General features: G+C 40.2%; 1 protein-coding gene across 1 annotated transcript in view; it reads left to right on the plus strand.

The window, feature by feature from the left end:
- COL19A1 (collagen type XIX alpha 1 chain) overlaps positions 1 to 16,432 on the plus strand; it is a 1,241,599-nt gene that overhangs the window by 246,573 nt on the left and 978,594 nt on the right. Inside the window, exons 5-6 of the mRNA XM_082249430.1 lie at positions 8,346 to 8,469; positions 15,178 to 15,450. Of these exons, the coding sequence (XP_082105556.1) occupies positions 8,346 to 8,469; positions 15,178 to 15,450 (397 nt within the window). The remainder of the gene's footprint in view (positions 1 to 8,345; positions 8,470 to 15,177; positions 15,451 to 16,432) is intronic.

A 16,432-nucleotide genomic window follows, 5' to 3' on the forward strand; every position in this document is an offset into this window, starting at 1 on the left:
CACAAAAAAAGTTCTTAAAAATTGTCATTTTTGATAGAGAGCCAATTATTGAAAAAAAAATAAAAGAAATAAAAAAAAAAAAAAATTCTTTGGATTTAGTATCTGGGGGGGTCTAAAAGGTGTACCTGTGAAGTTTCAGCTCTGTAGCATGTCCAGAACCATAAAAAAAAGATTGTTTTGTATTTTGTCACTTATAAAACAGGTTAGTGGCTTCTCGCTTTTCACACATTGCCGGTTTAGTAGCAAGCGTTTTTTTGCCCATTTTTTGGGTTCTTTGGAGGCAGAAAAAACATCTGAACTTGTGTATAGTGGTATATATACCACTATACACAAGTTCAGATGTTTTGCCTGCCTCCAAAGAACCCCAAAAAATGCCCAAAAAAACACTAGCGTAAAAAAACACGCCCAGGTGTGTTGTTGCAGGCATTTTTTTGGGTTTTTGGAGGCAGGCAAAACATCTGAACTTGTGTATAGTGGTATATATACACACATACTTATATGTATTTCACACTTAGACATATATAGGTGTGATAGGAGCGTAACTATATTGGTGTTAATTATTTCATTAGCGCAAGTAGTTTTTTCTGCTCCTTTCACACCTATATATGTCTAGGTGTGTATATACATACATGGGTGTGTATATATACCCCCTATACACATGTTCAGATGTCATGTCTGACTCCAAACCTGTGCTCAAAAGATCCCTATGGACGCCTGCAGCCAAAAAGAATGCTGACGGCGGCAAAGCCATATTACTGCAGCGAAAGTGACACAAGAGAAAATAGCTTTTCTTTATAGCGGTCACCCTGATATGGAAGTGTTTTGTCACCCTGCCATAGCAGTCACTGTCAGTTAACCCTACACTACACTACGGTCCCCTTACACTTAACACTTTCCCTACAGAAACTGAATAAATTAAAGTGTGTATATATACCACTATACACAAGTTCAGATGTTTTGCCTGCCTCCAAAGAACCCAAAAAATGCCCAAAAAAACGCTTGCTACTAAACCGGTAATGTGTGAAAAGCGAGAAGCCACTAACCTGTTTTATAAGTGACAAAATACAAACAATCTTTTTTTTATGGTTCTGGACATGCTACAGAGCTGAAACTTCACAGGTACACTTTTTAGACCCCCCAGATACTAAATACAAAGAATTTTTTGTTTTTTAATTTTTTTTTTTTTAATTTTTTTTTTTTTTATTTTTTTTTTAATTTTTTTTTTTAATTTTTTCAATAATTGGCTCTCTATCAAAAATTACAATTTTTAAGAACTTTTTTGTGTGATTTTGTGTCTGGTGGTCTAAAGGGTGTACCTGTGAAGTTTCAGCTCTGTAGCATGTCCAGAACCATAAAAAAAAAGATTGTTTGTATTAGGTCAGTTATAGAACAGGTTAGTGGCTTCTCGCTTTTCACACCTTGCCGGTTTAGTAGCAGGCGTTTTTTGGGCATTTTTTGGGGTTCTTTGGAGGCAGGAAAAACATCTGAACTTGTGTATAGTGGTATGTATACCACTATACACAAGTTCAGATGTTTTGCCTGCCTCCAAAGAACCCCAAAAAATGCCCAAAAAAACGCTTGCTACTAAACCGGCAAGGTGTGAAAAGCGAGAAGCCAACAACCTGTTCTATAAGTGACAAAATACAAATGATCTTTTTTTTATGGTTCTGGACATACTACAGAGCTGAAACTTCACAGGTACACTTTTTAGACCCCCCAGATACTAAATCCAAAGAATTTTTTTTTTATTTATTTTTTTTCATTAATTGGCTTTCTATCAAAAATGACACTTTTTAAGAACTTTTTTTGTGTGATTAATAGTCCCTGGGGTATGACCCAGAACCCTAGGCACTTTTTAGGGGCATTTATTGGGTTTTAGGGCTTCAAAATTGTGTTTTTTGATTACCAAAGTTCGAGTCCCATTGATTTCAATGGGGATCTGAAATCCGGGCCGAACTTTCGGGAAGTTCGGATGTTCTAACCGAACCGAACTTTTGAAAACTCCGATCATCCCTAATCCCTACATGCTATGACATTATATTCCCTTATGGTAGGAAAAGGGTGGATACTGGTTTACTCCTTTTGTGCCAGGGCATTGAAATACATCCGCTACCTGGGGCCATATTTGGTATTTTTCCTTTTAATTATATGCACATAATTACCCCTATGCACATCTAATCATACATGCTGTGTGGCTTTTACTACACCAAATTCAATGTACTTGAACATCACAGGTTTTCAGAGCTGAATCTGTGATGTTCAGGATGAATTTAGCATTCTCCTGAACTAGAACAGTAATCCTTTTCAGCAAACCTATAAAATAAAGGTCTGCTTTTAAGGGGAAGCTTGGATCTCAAGTGTATCAAAATGTACTTGAGGATACATGATAGTACATTGAAAGGAAAGTAACTCATTTTATAGAGGCTTGGAAAAAAGATTAATCTCTCTGTTAACTCAGCAGCTCTGTTGACAGTCTCCTGTTTGAAAGAGTGACTATTTACAGTATTTCCTGTCCTATTCTTAGCTATAATGCTGTACAGCATGGTCATTTCACAGATCACTTTCGTTGTAGTATGGGTAGGAAATTTGGATGTGTTTATGATAGTGAGAAAATAAGAAATATTTTCCCACAAACATTTAATATTTCATTCAGAATTCTAAAAATGAAGCACACAGCACATATTTTCCTAATTAAATAGCTATTAAAATTCACTTCACACCGTATAATATTTCACAGACTACCGGTGAATGAAAGTGATTAAAGAATGAAAAGTGATACTCTGCCTTAATGCTAGTTGAGATTTGTCCCAGAGTAATTACATTTTTCTGTTGATGTGAGTACGTTAATTATGCCAATAATACCCAGAAACTAATCATATAAGTATTATATAATGAAGTATGGAAGATTTCCCTAAATAGAATAAATAAAAATGTGAAGAAAAAAAAAGGTTCATTTGTGCTATTTTCTGGAGTCAAAAAAGGAAGAAAAAAAACTGCGCTTTAAAAAATATTGGAAAAGCAGCAACTCAAATGTAAGATAGACAATAGGCAAACAATACTAGAAATGGAGTTGAGCTATACATATATAAAATTGAAATCATAAACAGTATACCAATGGGAAATTGTGCAATAAAGACAATAAAACGGTAATAATTAAAAAGAAGAAAGACGAGTAATTGCACACCAGTGATATGACACCAGTGCAAAAATATTCAACAAAGTAGTGTCCAAACATGGTATTGCAGATAGATCTTCTACGTGGTATTAACACCTTCCACTCCCCGGAATGTGACGTGACCTCCACCAAAGCAAAATGTCTGCTTACCAGATTATCTGGACCTCTTGCAAAAAGAGGTCATTACCGCTTGTGGCTTAAACACAGCCTGGTCCTTGTTTCTCCGAAGGGGATAAACAGTAAATGGATAGGTCTCCCTTAGAACCAATAAACCAAATGGTTCAACTTCAAAGTATCTCGTAGAGTGACAATCCCCAAAAATATAATAGAAAACTTGCCACAATGTAAGACCGTTACAAACTTATACACTAGTAAAACAAGTTGCACTTACAATGGTGTGGCATGTAACCGCATAAAAACAGCATAGCCTACCGGCTAGTACACACTTGCTAATCCTTCCAGGATCAAGGTAGCACGGTGATGTCAGTATGTCGCTAGACCCAACAAGTTTTGTCACAATCTGACGTCTTTCTGTGCTGACTCACCACATTAAATACTAAAATCCACAACAACTACGCCTCAGTCTGAGCCTTGGGCAGTCCTCACAAATGATGCCATTTTAGATGAGGGAAGTTATCCCATCCTTATTATCCTCATCTCCTCTACATACTTATAAAATACAGAGCTCCCATCTACTCCAATCAATGCGGCAAAAAATACCAACATTTTCATAGAGTAAGGGAACCACAAAATAACATCAATGCACGGTCCTCAATGATCAGATCCAAGAAAATCAGTCTCAGGATCAGACCATGAAACCGAATAAAAAAACATATTTACTGGTGTGTGCACCCTAAATCCCCATACTAATAGTAAAAATTTGTTTTTTGTTTAAAAATATAACCACCCAAATACAGGGACAGGAAGTTTCTCATAAGTGAACACGGGGACACAGAATCATTAACTTAAATGTCGTGGACCCCTAGTGGTCAATAATAAAAACCACACCCTTTAAAGATTAATTCCACTTTCATGGGGTGAAAAAAAAGCAAATAAAGAAAAAACAATATAGCATATACAATTACGACACAAATCATATTGTAATTGGATGTTATTAAAAATTACCTTTACTTTTCAATCTGCAGCTGTTGTAATTTTCTGAAAATGCAAAGCAATATGGCTACCTGGAGCTGTTCTGTACACAGAATGTGTACTGTCCACACTCCAGAAACACAATTTCCTGATTGTGTGATTGGCTCACCAATTTTCCCAGAAGTCTGCCTAAGATACAAGTCAGATTTCTGGCATCCCCTGCAACAAAAATGTCATTTTTGGTGAGATACTCCCAATAGGAGCACAGCTAAAGGGATGCAGGCCCAGCAGCTTTCCTCATTAGTGCCCTGCAACTGCCACAGCTGGTTGATAATTATAAAACCACTCCCATTAGACCCACTCAGCAAAGAGGAATAAACATGGATTTCTTCAGAATAACAAAAGGTAGGAATCTGCAACAAAGTTTGTTAAAATCCTTGTAATGTACATAGATCCCCCACAGGGAAAAGTTTTTTTTTTCTCAACAAAAGTGGAGTTACACTTTTAAAACTAATATAAATTTAGACATTTGACCAAAAATAAAATTTTTAAAATAACTTTGATTCGCACTAAACCAATTAGTTCAAAATGTGAACAATAAATATATATTGTACTTATTAGAATGTACCATATAAGAATCAAATAGAATAAATTAAAATTGAATATGATCTAATTTGATCAGACTATATACCGAGACTCAAACCGAGTTCACAAATTATGCATACCATAATTTAATATTACAACAGAATTTAAAATTGCACACCATGATGAAAATGATAACAAAATTGTTACTTAACAAACAAAATAAAACTCAGGAATTGTCTATAAAGGCATTGACATCCACATCTATGTTCAACCCAAAGGGAACATATGATTTAACCTCATGTATCAGGACATCTCAAGTTTAGAGATCTCCCTCACTAAAGTGCTTCCCCTCCAATGAGGACTATATTTTTCTATCCCGAAAAGATGGTGTTTGTGGGGTCTTCATTGTGTGCCAACAAGTATTATTTTGATACAGAATGTATGTAAAGCCCTTTCTTATATTAATGATGTGTTCGTTAAGCTGAACCTGAAGGGAGCATTTAGTCCTGCCCACATATTGAAGCCCACACGGGCACTGCAACAAGTAAACAACTCCAATGCTAGATCACAAAACAAAAGGCCTAATCTGAAATTCTGCCAAAGTGCTAGTAGAGACAAAACGATTTGTTCTCCTACTCATACAGCCATAAATGGAACACACCTGCCATTTCCTACATTGATAACCAGTAAGGTTTTTAAAGTCTCTCAATGGGGAGATTAAATACATTGGGTGCGATCCTATCCCTGAGAGAGGAAGTGCCTCTAAACACTACCTGCAGTTTGTCAGGTAAAGTAGTGCCCAACACACAGTTATTAAATGTGCCAATGTTTTTTGAATGAGGCATTTAATGCTCTGATGTTGTGTGGGAAAAAGTGGTAATAAAAGAAAATACAGGTGAGGTGTTATCTTTCTCCTGTAGAGATTTTTCTCTCAAGAGGTCTGCCCTATTTATTTGAGTAACCTGGCCCAAAGTATTTGGAAGAGAAGGAAGGTCATAACCCTTCTCCACAAATCTTTGAGTCAAGACCTCACCTCGTGTCACAAACTTGCTCACCTCTGTACAATTGCGCCTCAGCCTCATAAAATGGCTCTTAGGTAACGACTTCAACCAAGAACCATGGTGGCAACTATTGACAAGAGTATAAGAATTCCTGTCGGTAGGTTTAAAATATGTTGAGGTAACAAACTTATAACCCCTAACAAAAAATGGGAAGATCCAAAAAGTTAATCCTCTCCTGACTAGCTTCAAAGTTCAGGTGTATCCCTTTATTATTGCTATTTAAAAAAACTCATAAATTGTGTCAACTCTAAACCTTCACCATTCATATATTCTGGAACCATATAATGAATTCATATCTGCAGCTGTAAGAAATGAACACTGAAAGAGCGGGTGTGGTTAATGATAAATGTGTTTGTAGCATGTGTTAAGAGGGCAACAGTCTTCCAAGTCTAACTATGTGCAATCTGTGGTCTGCGCAACTGCAAACGTCTGTAGGTCCTGCCATTGTATGCTGGGACAAATAGTTTTTCTGAAGCTAAAACACAGGAGATTGTGGATCCCTTTTCTAGTCAGTTTTCTATAAATCCACTGTAGTAGATGTTAGCCAACTGTAATGCAGACAGTTTGTCATTTAGGTGTTACTTTTTTTTTATTACTCATGTTGTTAAAGATGCAGGCTTTCAGAGCCTCTTAGATCCCTTCCTCAGGATTTATATAGTATAAGTGTATAAAGCCATATGAAGGCATCTAAGGAGTCCTGAAAGTCTGCATCTTTAAAAACCTGAGTTAGCCTTTGAAAAATATCACAGTAATTATTTTTATACAAATGTGTGTTCCATGTGCATTTTCAGCACTGCATTCAAAATGTACTGCAAATGCGATCTGCAGCAGGTGTCAATGTTAAAGTAACGACATCCTAAATGCAGGTTACAAATGCAGTGTTTACCTGCATCAGACTGCAAGGTACTGAAGTACAGAAGTACCATGTGATCCAGTTGCAGCGCATCGTTTTTGGATCAATACTTTTTATTGAAATTTCAAAAGGGAAGAAATACAAAAAATATAATGCATAACATAGTATACAGTACAAGCAACATGACTGAAAAGGGTCGATTAAAGAATTCTAAGAGTAAGCAAGAAAGCAATTGTACATATATGGGTTTTACAAATAATTATAAACAGTAGTTATAAAGAGCAAAGAGAGTACCTTTTTACCCATACTCTCCATGAGCAGGAGAATTCAGTGTATTTCAAGGCATAGAGTGCTAAAAGGCATTCAAAAGTGTAGTTAGAGTATACCATATTTACTACCTCTGAGAGATTGGGTAAAATGTTTGATTTCCAGTTCCTAATGATAGTTAGCCGTGCCGCCAATAAGATGTGGGTGACCACTGACTGCTGGGAGATGAGGTATTGATCAGTACCAATATTGAGCAAGGCCATGGTGAGATGTGGCTTGACTAACATACTGGTGCAAGTAGAGATTAACCGGAATACTCGGGACCAAAAGCTAGTAAGGCTAGGGCAACCCCAAAAATGCAGTGCATTTTTTAAAGTAGTGTACGCACTACTTTGATATAATCCAGAGTGATTCAGCCCATTCAAAATGAATGGGCTCAAATTGTGCTGCAATGCACCGCATCTTAATCACACAGGAATGCGTCCTGGTGTGAACCAGCCCTTAGATTTCTAACTTTATGTACAAATTTACAGAAAAGGGGGATGCTCTCCATATCAGCCAATTATTTATTTATTTATTTTGTCTGGATCATCTGGTGACCAACTGGTCATATTTGTTTAACGTTCATAAAATAAACCTTTTTTGAGCTGTTACATTGGGGTTTATTTACTCACGATAAGCAGACTGTTCACTTTACAAGGGAATTATCCCCAGAGCCTAATAATCATGATGAGCCTTTGCTGACTTCGCCCATTTAATCATGTGCAATCAAAAATGCAGTTTTATTTTTATTTCCACTGCACATGCTTTGTTTTTTTTTTTTTTTTGCAAAATACAATTTCACCACATTCCCCAAGCTCTGGGTAAAATGACCATGTGAAGTGCAATTTTTCTTAAAAACAACCTATTTGTTGCTAATAAATCAACCACATTGAGGCAGGACTTGCTTTTTATCCTATTTATTTGCAGAAGTGGTAGCTGCAAATACAGTGAAGGAGTTTAAGCATGCATGGGATAGGCATAAGGCTATCCTTCATATAAGATAGGGCCAGGGACTATTCATAGGATTCAGATATATTGGGCAGACTAGATGGGCCAAATGGTTCTTATCTGCCGACACATTCTATGTTTCTATGTTTCTAATTTGGCACCTGTTGTTGCTTTGCATCTTTAAGAATATTGAATGTCCAATTTAATCCAAAGACTGTCTATCTGTGCCAACATTATTAATGTGGGAGGGATTATTTCCTTTTAAAATGTGTATTGTTTTAAATATTAATATTGAAAAGCTGGTACTTTTTTATGTCTCTAGGAAACTTTTTACTGCTGGACTTCCAGATGAACATTCAATAAGTGCCCTTTTCCGTGTAAGACGCAATACTAAAAAGGAGCGCTGGACTTTGTGGAAAACATTGACTCGTTCTGGTGTTCTGCAGGTAGGATGTTAATGGTATTTGAATTTTAAGTGATAAGCGTAGTCATATTTTTTACAGTTTGACTGTTCATGTTTTGGGTATTAAAGGGGATATACCACTTTTTAGAAACCGTGTAACTTAGATTATGATACCTTCTCACAACAGGTTTTGATCTGCCATCCCAATCCCACCTGCAAAATTGCCGTTGTGTTGCTACATTCTATCTTAGTTGGTATAAGACTGTTCCTGCGAGCACTACTAACATAGGTAGATCTGGTCCAGATCCAAGATCTCCTGGGATTACCAGTTAATTAATTTATGTATAAGGGCCCACCAAACTAGCAAAATTAATATACTATATATACAGTATTTTCAATCATACTTTGGATTATACTCTCCTGCATCTGAATTTATGCTGGTTTTGCCATGGCATGCCTAAAATTAAAATGTGATTTTCACAAATGTTTCTGGATCTCAATAACCACTGCTAATATTTTCAAAATCCATATACCATGTTTAGGGTTTGAGCGAACCCGAACTGTAACGTTCAGGTTCGTACTGGACTTTAGGGTTTTCAGGTACCGGACGCGATCCCGGACATCGTACTGTATATTCGTTATCAAGTTCGGTGTCCGGAAATTTAATGGCACGTAAAAAAAGATGCAGGGCAGCCAATCCACAAGCGTTTAACTGGTGTGCCCTTAGAAGCCATCACAGCCATGCCTACTAATGGCATGGCTGTGATTGGTCAGTGCAGCATTTTATATATATAATTATATAAGCTGGAGTCACATAGCGCCGCACGTCACTCTCCTCTATCTAGTGTAGGGAAAGGCTGCCTGCGGCTGCTGCTTTGAGGGAAAGCATAGGAGTAGGGCAGAATCTTTGATCATTCTAATTAATCTACATAGATGTTGTTGTGTACTAGGGCGCTGCTGCATTGAGGGAGAGAGAGAGTATATAGAAGGAGGACAGAATCATTAATATTATTCTTTAATCAGAACTTTTACTCATCTACATAGATTTTTTTGTGTACTAGGGCGGAGCTGCATTGAAGGAGGCAAGGCTTGTATCCCACCGCTTGCCACCAGTGTAACGGAGCTCCAATACCCAGCCTAGGTATCTACACTGTATATATTTCTTGAAGCTAAGGAAGTATTAAAATATCCAAGGCAAACCCCCCCCCCCCCAGTAACTGGACAACACACAGTTCTGGGAGTCAACTAGCATGAATTGTTTATTGAAACACAAGAGATCTCCACTCTGGGAAAACCTCTCCCTCTTTGAGCCATTCCACACACACATCCCATAATAAGCTTACTCAAGGCAGACAGGAACAATAGGACAATGGAATTCAGGTATTCAACAATAACAAACCCCACCAGCATGGGTCTATGAAACACTTCTGCTATATCCTAGCAATCTGCAATACATCCCCACACCTCTCCTGAGGGACACGGCTCAGAAATATTATGGTCCCAAGTGAAAGAGTCCCTCACTCTTTCAACACAAACCACACTCTCGTGTCCATTTCTGCTACACACACCTTTTTTGGGCAAAAATCCACAATTTTATTGCCCTTGCTTGCTGCATCTGTACATGTAGAATTCAAGCTGCTGTCCTACTGTGTTAGTCAAAAAACACAATTTTTGGGCAAAATACACAGTTTTACAGCCTTTGCTTGCTGCATGTGTGATAAAAACAAGCTTGAAATACTGCAATTGTTTTCTGTGTTTGAAAAAACACCCGTTTTTGGCATTACCCTCCATCTTGGGGCTCTGTCGCATTATTCAGTGCACATTTAAAGCTATATATAGCTATAATTTTCTGGGTTTTTAAAAACACCCTTTTTGGGCTAAAATCCACAATTTTATAGCCCTTGCTTGCTGCATCTGTACATGTAGAATTCAAGCTGCTGTCCTACTGTGTTAGTCAAAAAACAAAATTTTTGGGCAAAATACACAGTTTTACAGCCTTTGCTTGCTGCATATGTGATAAAAACAAGCTTGAAATACTGCAATAATTTTCAGGGTTTAAAAAAAAAAAAAAAAAACACCCATTTTTGGCATCACCCTCCTTCTTGGGCCTCTGTCACATTATTGAGTGCGCATTTTAAGCTATATATAGCTTTAATTTTCTGGGTTTTCAAAAACACCCTTTTTGGGCTAAAATCCATAATTTTATAGCCCTTGCTTGCTGCATCTGTACGTGTAGAATTCAAGCTGCTTTCCTACTGTGTTAGACAAAAAACAACCTTTTTGGGCAAAATACACAACATACTGTTGTTCTATTCTGCTATTCAAAAAACACCCATTTAGGGCAAGATCCTAAATTTGAGAAATATGAGGAGAATGTCAAATAAGGCAGTGGTTCTCAACTCCGGTCCTCGGGACCCACCAACAGGCCAGGTTTGCAAGATAACTAAATTACATCACAGGTGATCTCATTTGCTGCTCAGTGATTGCAGTATTCTAGTCTGCATCCCCCAAGGTAATACTTAAAATCTGGCCTGTTAGTGGGTCCCGAGGACCGGAATTGAGAACCACTGAAATAAGGGATGTGGCCCCGGTCATGGTGCTGCTGGTGGAGCTCCTGTTGCATGGAGAGGACATGGTCGATCTGTGCCAGCTACACGCACAAGTGAAACACCTTTCTCAGTTGCGAGTAGGTGACAGAACCTGCAGCAGTATTTGGTCGGGCCTAATGCAGCTCTACGAATGTTGAGGCCAGAACATTGGAGGACCATCGCAGCACGTCTCGAATGATGACGAAACACAGGTGCCAACTGCTGCTGTTTTCAGAATTGTGCAGACCGACAAGGAGGGCAGGAGTGAAGACTGGGTGGAAGATGATGTGGAGGACGATGAGGTCCTCGACCCCACATGGAATCAACGTCATGCACGTGACCTGTGTAGTTTGGAGGAAGAGGCAGTGGTCGCACAGTGCCACCAGCACAGCAGAAGAGGGAGCAGGGTGCAAAAGCAGAGCGGCTGTCCCCTAGACAGTATGCCTGCTACTGCCCAACGCAGCAAGGGACTGAGCACACCAAAGCCAGCTCCAAGGAGTTGTCTAGTGTGGCAGTTCTTCAGACAATGTGCTCATGACAGAACACGAGTGGATTGCATGCTGTGCAATCAGAGCCTGAAGTGAGGCATAAACTTTCTCAACCTGAGCACAACCTGCATGACCAGGCATCTAAGTGCAAAGCATGAGCTGCAGTGGAGTAGACACTTTAAAAACCAAGAAAGGTCTCTGGCTCCCCCTGCTTCCTCTTCTGCTGCAGTCTCGGCCACTTCATCCACCTCTGTAGTGACAGTGGCACCTGCCACCCTGCAAACAGAGGGTCAGCCAGCAACACCACCACCTGGGTCACCAACCATCTCCACAATGTCCCATGGAAGCGTTCAGCTCTCTATCTCACAAACACTGGAGCGGAAGAGGAAGTACCCCCCTACCCACCCGTGATCCCTGGCCATGAATGCCAGCATTTCAAAATTCCTGCCCTTTGAAATGCTGTCATTCTGTCTGGTGGAGACGCAGAGTTTTAAAAGCCTTATGGCAGTGGCTGTCCCACAGTACATCGTGCCCAGCCGCCACTACTTTTCCAGGCGAGCCATCCCTTCCCTGCACAAGCAAGTAGGGGACAAAATCAGGTGTGCACTGTGCAACGCCATCTGTGGCAAGGTCCACCTAACTACGGATATGTGGACCAGTAAGCATGGTCAGGGATGTTATATCTCCATAACAGCACACTGGGTAAATGCAGTGGCGGCTGGGCCTGAGGCGGATAGCAGTTTGGCGCATGTCCTTCCACCACGGAGGATTGCAGGGCGCTTCAGTTTGCCTCCTTTTGCTAACTCTTCCTACTACGCTTCCTCATCCTCTACCACCTCCTCATCTGGTCAACGTAACACCTTCACCACCAACTTCAGCACAGCCAAGGGTAAACGACAGCAGGCAGTTTTAAAACTTGCCTGTTTGGGGGAAAAACCCCACACCGCGCAGGAGTTGTGGAGGGGCATTGAACAACAGACCGATGAGTGGTTGGTGCCAGTGAGCCTCAAGCCCAGCCTGGTGGTGTGCGATAATGGGCAAAATCTTGTAGTAGCTCTGGGCATAGCCGGTTTGACGCACATCCCTTGCCTGGCGCATGTGCTGAATTTGGTGGTGCAGAGGTTCCTTAGAAATTACCCCGATATGTCAGAGCTGCTGCAGAAAGTGCGGGCAGTCTGTGCGCACTTTCAGTGTTCTCACCCTGCTGCTGCCTGCCTGTCAGCGCTGCAGCATAAATTCGGCCTTACCGCTCACCGCCTCATATGTGACGTGCCCACAAGGTGGAACTCCACCTTGCACATGCTGGCCAGACTGTGCGAGCAGCAGCAGGCGCTAGTGGAGTTTCAGCTGCAGCACGCATGCGTGAATCGATCTGCGGAACAGCACCACTTTACCAGCAATAACTGGGCCTCCATGCGAGACCTGTGTGCCTTGTTGCGCTGTTTCGAGTACTCCACCAACATGGCCAGTGCCGATGACACCGTTCTCAGCGTTACTATCCCACTTCTATGCCTCCTTGAAAAAATGATTCGGGCGATGATGGAAGAGGATGTGGCACAGGAGGAGGAGGAGGAGGAGGAAGAGGGATAATTTCCAAGGCTTTCAGGGCAGTCATTCACAAGTGGCTCAGAGGGTGAGTTCCTGCACCCACAAACGCCAGGTACACAATTGTCCAGCAAAGGACAGTTCTGGAGGATGCTGAGGTGGAGGATGAGGAGGAGGAGATGGAGGAGGAGGAACCATGTTCACAGCAGGGTGGCACCCAGACCAGCTCATGGCCATCACTGGTGCGTGGCTGGGGGGATACAGAGGACACAGACGATACACCTCCCAACAGAGGACAGCTTTTCGTTGCCTCTGGGCAGCCTGGCACACATGAGCGATTACATGCTGCAGTGTCTACGCAACGACTGGCGAGTTTCCCACATTATAACTTGTGCTGATTACTGGGTGGCCATGCTGCTGGATCCTCGTTACAAGGACAACGTACCATCCTTAATTCCCTCACTGGAGCGTGATCGTAAGATGCGTGAGTACAAGCGCACGCTGGTAGACGCCCTGATGGTGGCATTCCCACCTGACATTGGGGGCACAATGGAAGCACAAGGCAAAGGCAGAGGAGGAGGAAGAGGTAGCCAACGCAGCCGGGGCACAGCCAGCACCTCAGAAGGCAGGGTTAGCATGGCCGAAATGTGGAAAATATTTGTCAATACGCTGGAACAACCAGCACCACCAGCTGATATGGATCGTCTTAGCAGGAGGCAGCATTTCACTAACATGGGGGAGCACACGCCTAGACGTATAGAATGATGGGTCTGCCCCCTTCAACTTCTGGGTCTCCATATTGGGCATATGGCCTGAGCTTGCCCTTTACGCCTTGGAGGTGCTGGCCTGCCCTGCTGCCAGTGTATTTAGCACGGCTGGGGGCGTTATCACAGACAAGCGCAGCCGCCTGTCCAGAACAAATGTGGACAAGCTCAGGTTCATTAAAATGAACCAGGCATGGATCCCACAGAACTTGTCCGTACCTTGTGCAGAATAGATATGTATACCGGCCTTACCCAGCCATTGTTGTATTTTTGATCTTTCTCACTCTTTTGGGGTGTACCCTTATTTAAAAAAACATAAAATTAAAAACCAAAACCAGTGTTGGCTACCTTGTCCTCCTCCACCGCCGCCGCTTCCACCTACACCGCCACATCCACCGCCACCTCAACCTCCTACTCCATATGGACCTCGTCCTCCTCCACCGCCGCCTCTTCCACCTACGCCGCCACATTCACTGCCACCTCAACCTCCTACTCCATATGGACCCCGTCCTCCTACATCAAGATTATTATTTTTTATTTTTATGTATTTTATGTTATTTTAAGTTATTTCCCTATCCGTATTTGTTTGCAGAACACTTACCGTGCTCTTAACAACATTTTGCTGCCATTTGCAGCCCTCTAGCCCTTTCCATTACTTTTCTAGAGCCATTTTAGTGCTCAAAAGTTCGGGTCACCATTGACTTCAATGGGGTTCGGGTTCGGGTCAAGTTCGGGTCACAAACTCAAACTTTTTTGCGAAGTTCGGCCGAAACTGTCGAGCCCGAACATCCAGGTGTCCGCTCAACTCTAACCATGTTGCAATAAAGTAAGTTTTAAGGTAAAATATTGACATGCATTATTGTATAGTATATTCAATGTGTTGCCCAAATAAGATTTCACCATATACATTTAATATCAGTGTCTGATCAGATATGTAGGTACAGGGGTCACATTTGCTGTACATGTATACAACCTTGGCTTATGTAGGTCCACAATGCAAGCACACTGCAGCAGTTTTTCCTTGCTCTTGCTCAGTAAATTATGCACTATGAGGTTAATGGTCCTTCTATTCTGAGAAAACCAAATAAAACTTTTTCTATTTTACTTATGTCAAAAACATTTAAAGGGTCCATTAACAATCTGGCCACCAGGTCTTTTACAGAACTGGCAGAAATTTAGTTTTCAAAAAAGTGTAAACCTTTAATGGAAAGGTCCAAAAGGCATACTAGGTGGAAGAGATTGGTGACCATTATATGCAAGTGCAATAAAGCTTGCTAAAAATCCTTTATGATAAAAATGTAAAATGTAATTTTCTAAGGTATCACAAGGATCATTACTACTGGTAATTATTTTCTCTGGTTTTCAGGATTCAATTATAATTGATGGTGAGAAGAAAGTTGTGGAGTTTACTGCTAAAAGTGGAGGCGCCACTTTACTCTATACTTTTAGAAGTCGGGAACTTCACCCTCTTTTTGATCGTCAATGGCATAAGCTTGGAATATCCATTGAAGAAAACATTATCTCACTTTATGTAGACTGTAAATTAATTGAAAGAAGACAGACGGATATAAAGAACAGTATTGACTTTCGGGGGCGATCTGTGATTGTGGGGCGTGCATCTGATGACAGACCTGTTGATGTAAGTTTTTGAAGGTCTTTACTTATTTATCATTAAGCCTAATAAGAAAGGGTATAAGTCAACTTACACAGAATAAACACTGGTTAATGTGTTTGTGCATGAATGGCTATACTGCATTATATGTATGCATATGTATACTGCATTATATGAAACATTTAAATCAAAGTATCCCATCATAGCATCATAAAATGCTATATAGCTATATGCTATGTAGATTCAAAAAGTAAGAGAAATCTTCATGAGCCTTCATGAGCTTCAGAAAATAAACTTGGGAGGTGTTTCTAACTCCTGCAAAGGGTCTTAGCATCATTACATGGTGCATGCTGCATTCAGTGTTTGGGCTGCAGCATCTCGCAGACTTTCATTGATTAACTTTCTAGATCACCAGAAAGTTTGAAGACTACTTGTTTACTGACTGGAAACTGAGCTACATAATTAAAGAAAAATGATTCTTCCCATTATATCTTTTCTGCTTTGATCATCTCCTGTAACTGCAATATATCCTTTTGTATGTAACTATACCTATTTTAAAATGAACCAGCCTGTAAGTTTTGGTTAGGTGTATTTTTACCACTTCACAAATTTTGTACCCCTTGTGGACCAGAGTAATTTTGTAATTTCTGTTATGGGCCTGTTTATTCACTTAGTATTTTGTCATTATTTAAGATAACAAAGTATTACTGTACATACATTGCTTTTTGTAGACAAACTAGGGTTTCTTTTGGCAATGTTTTATTTTTTATATGTAATCTACAGACACTAAGGCATATTTTAAGAAACCAATGCATTTTTTCTAATTTGAAAAGTGTTAGTTTAAAAAAAAAAGTTGTTTTTACTGGAAATAAAAACTGTGTATGAATTTCATTCTAATTAAAAAGACACTAAAATTATGTTTCTGGTTCAAAGCATGGTATAGTATTTTGCAAATTAATAAAAGGTGCAATGTTTGCACTTTTTTAACCACTTGCCCTCTGGAACATTT

The sequence above is a fragment of the Pelophylax lessonae genome (genome assembly GCF_965119305.1).
Source record: "Pelophylax lessonae genome assembly, chromosome: 3".
Classification (NCBI taxonomy): Eukaryota; Metazoa; Chordata; class Amphibia; order Anura; family Ranidae; genus Pelophylax; species Pelophylax lessonae.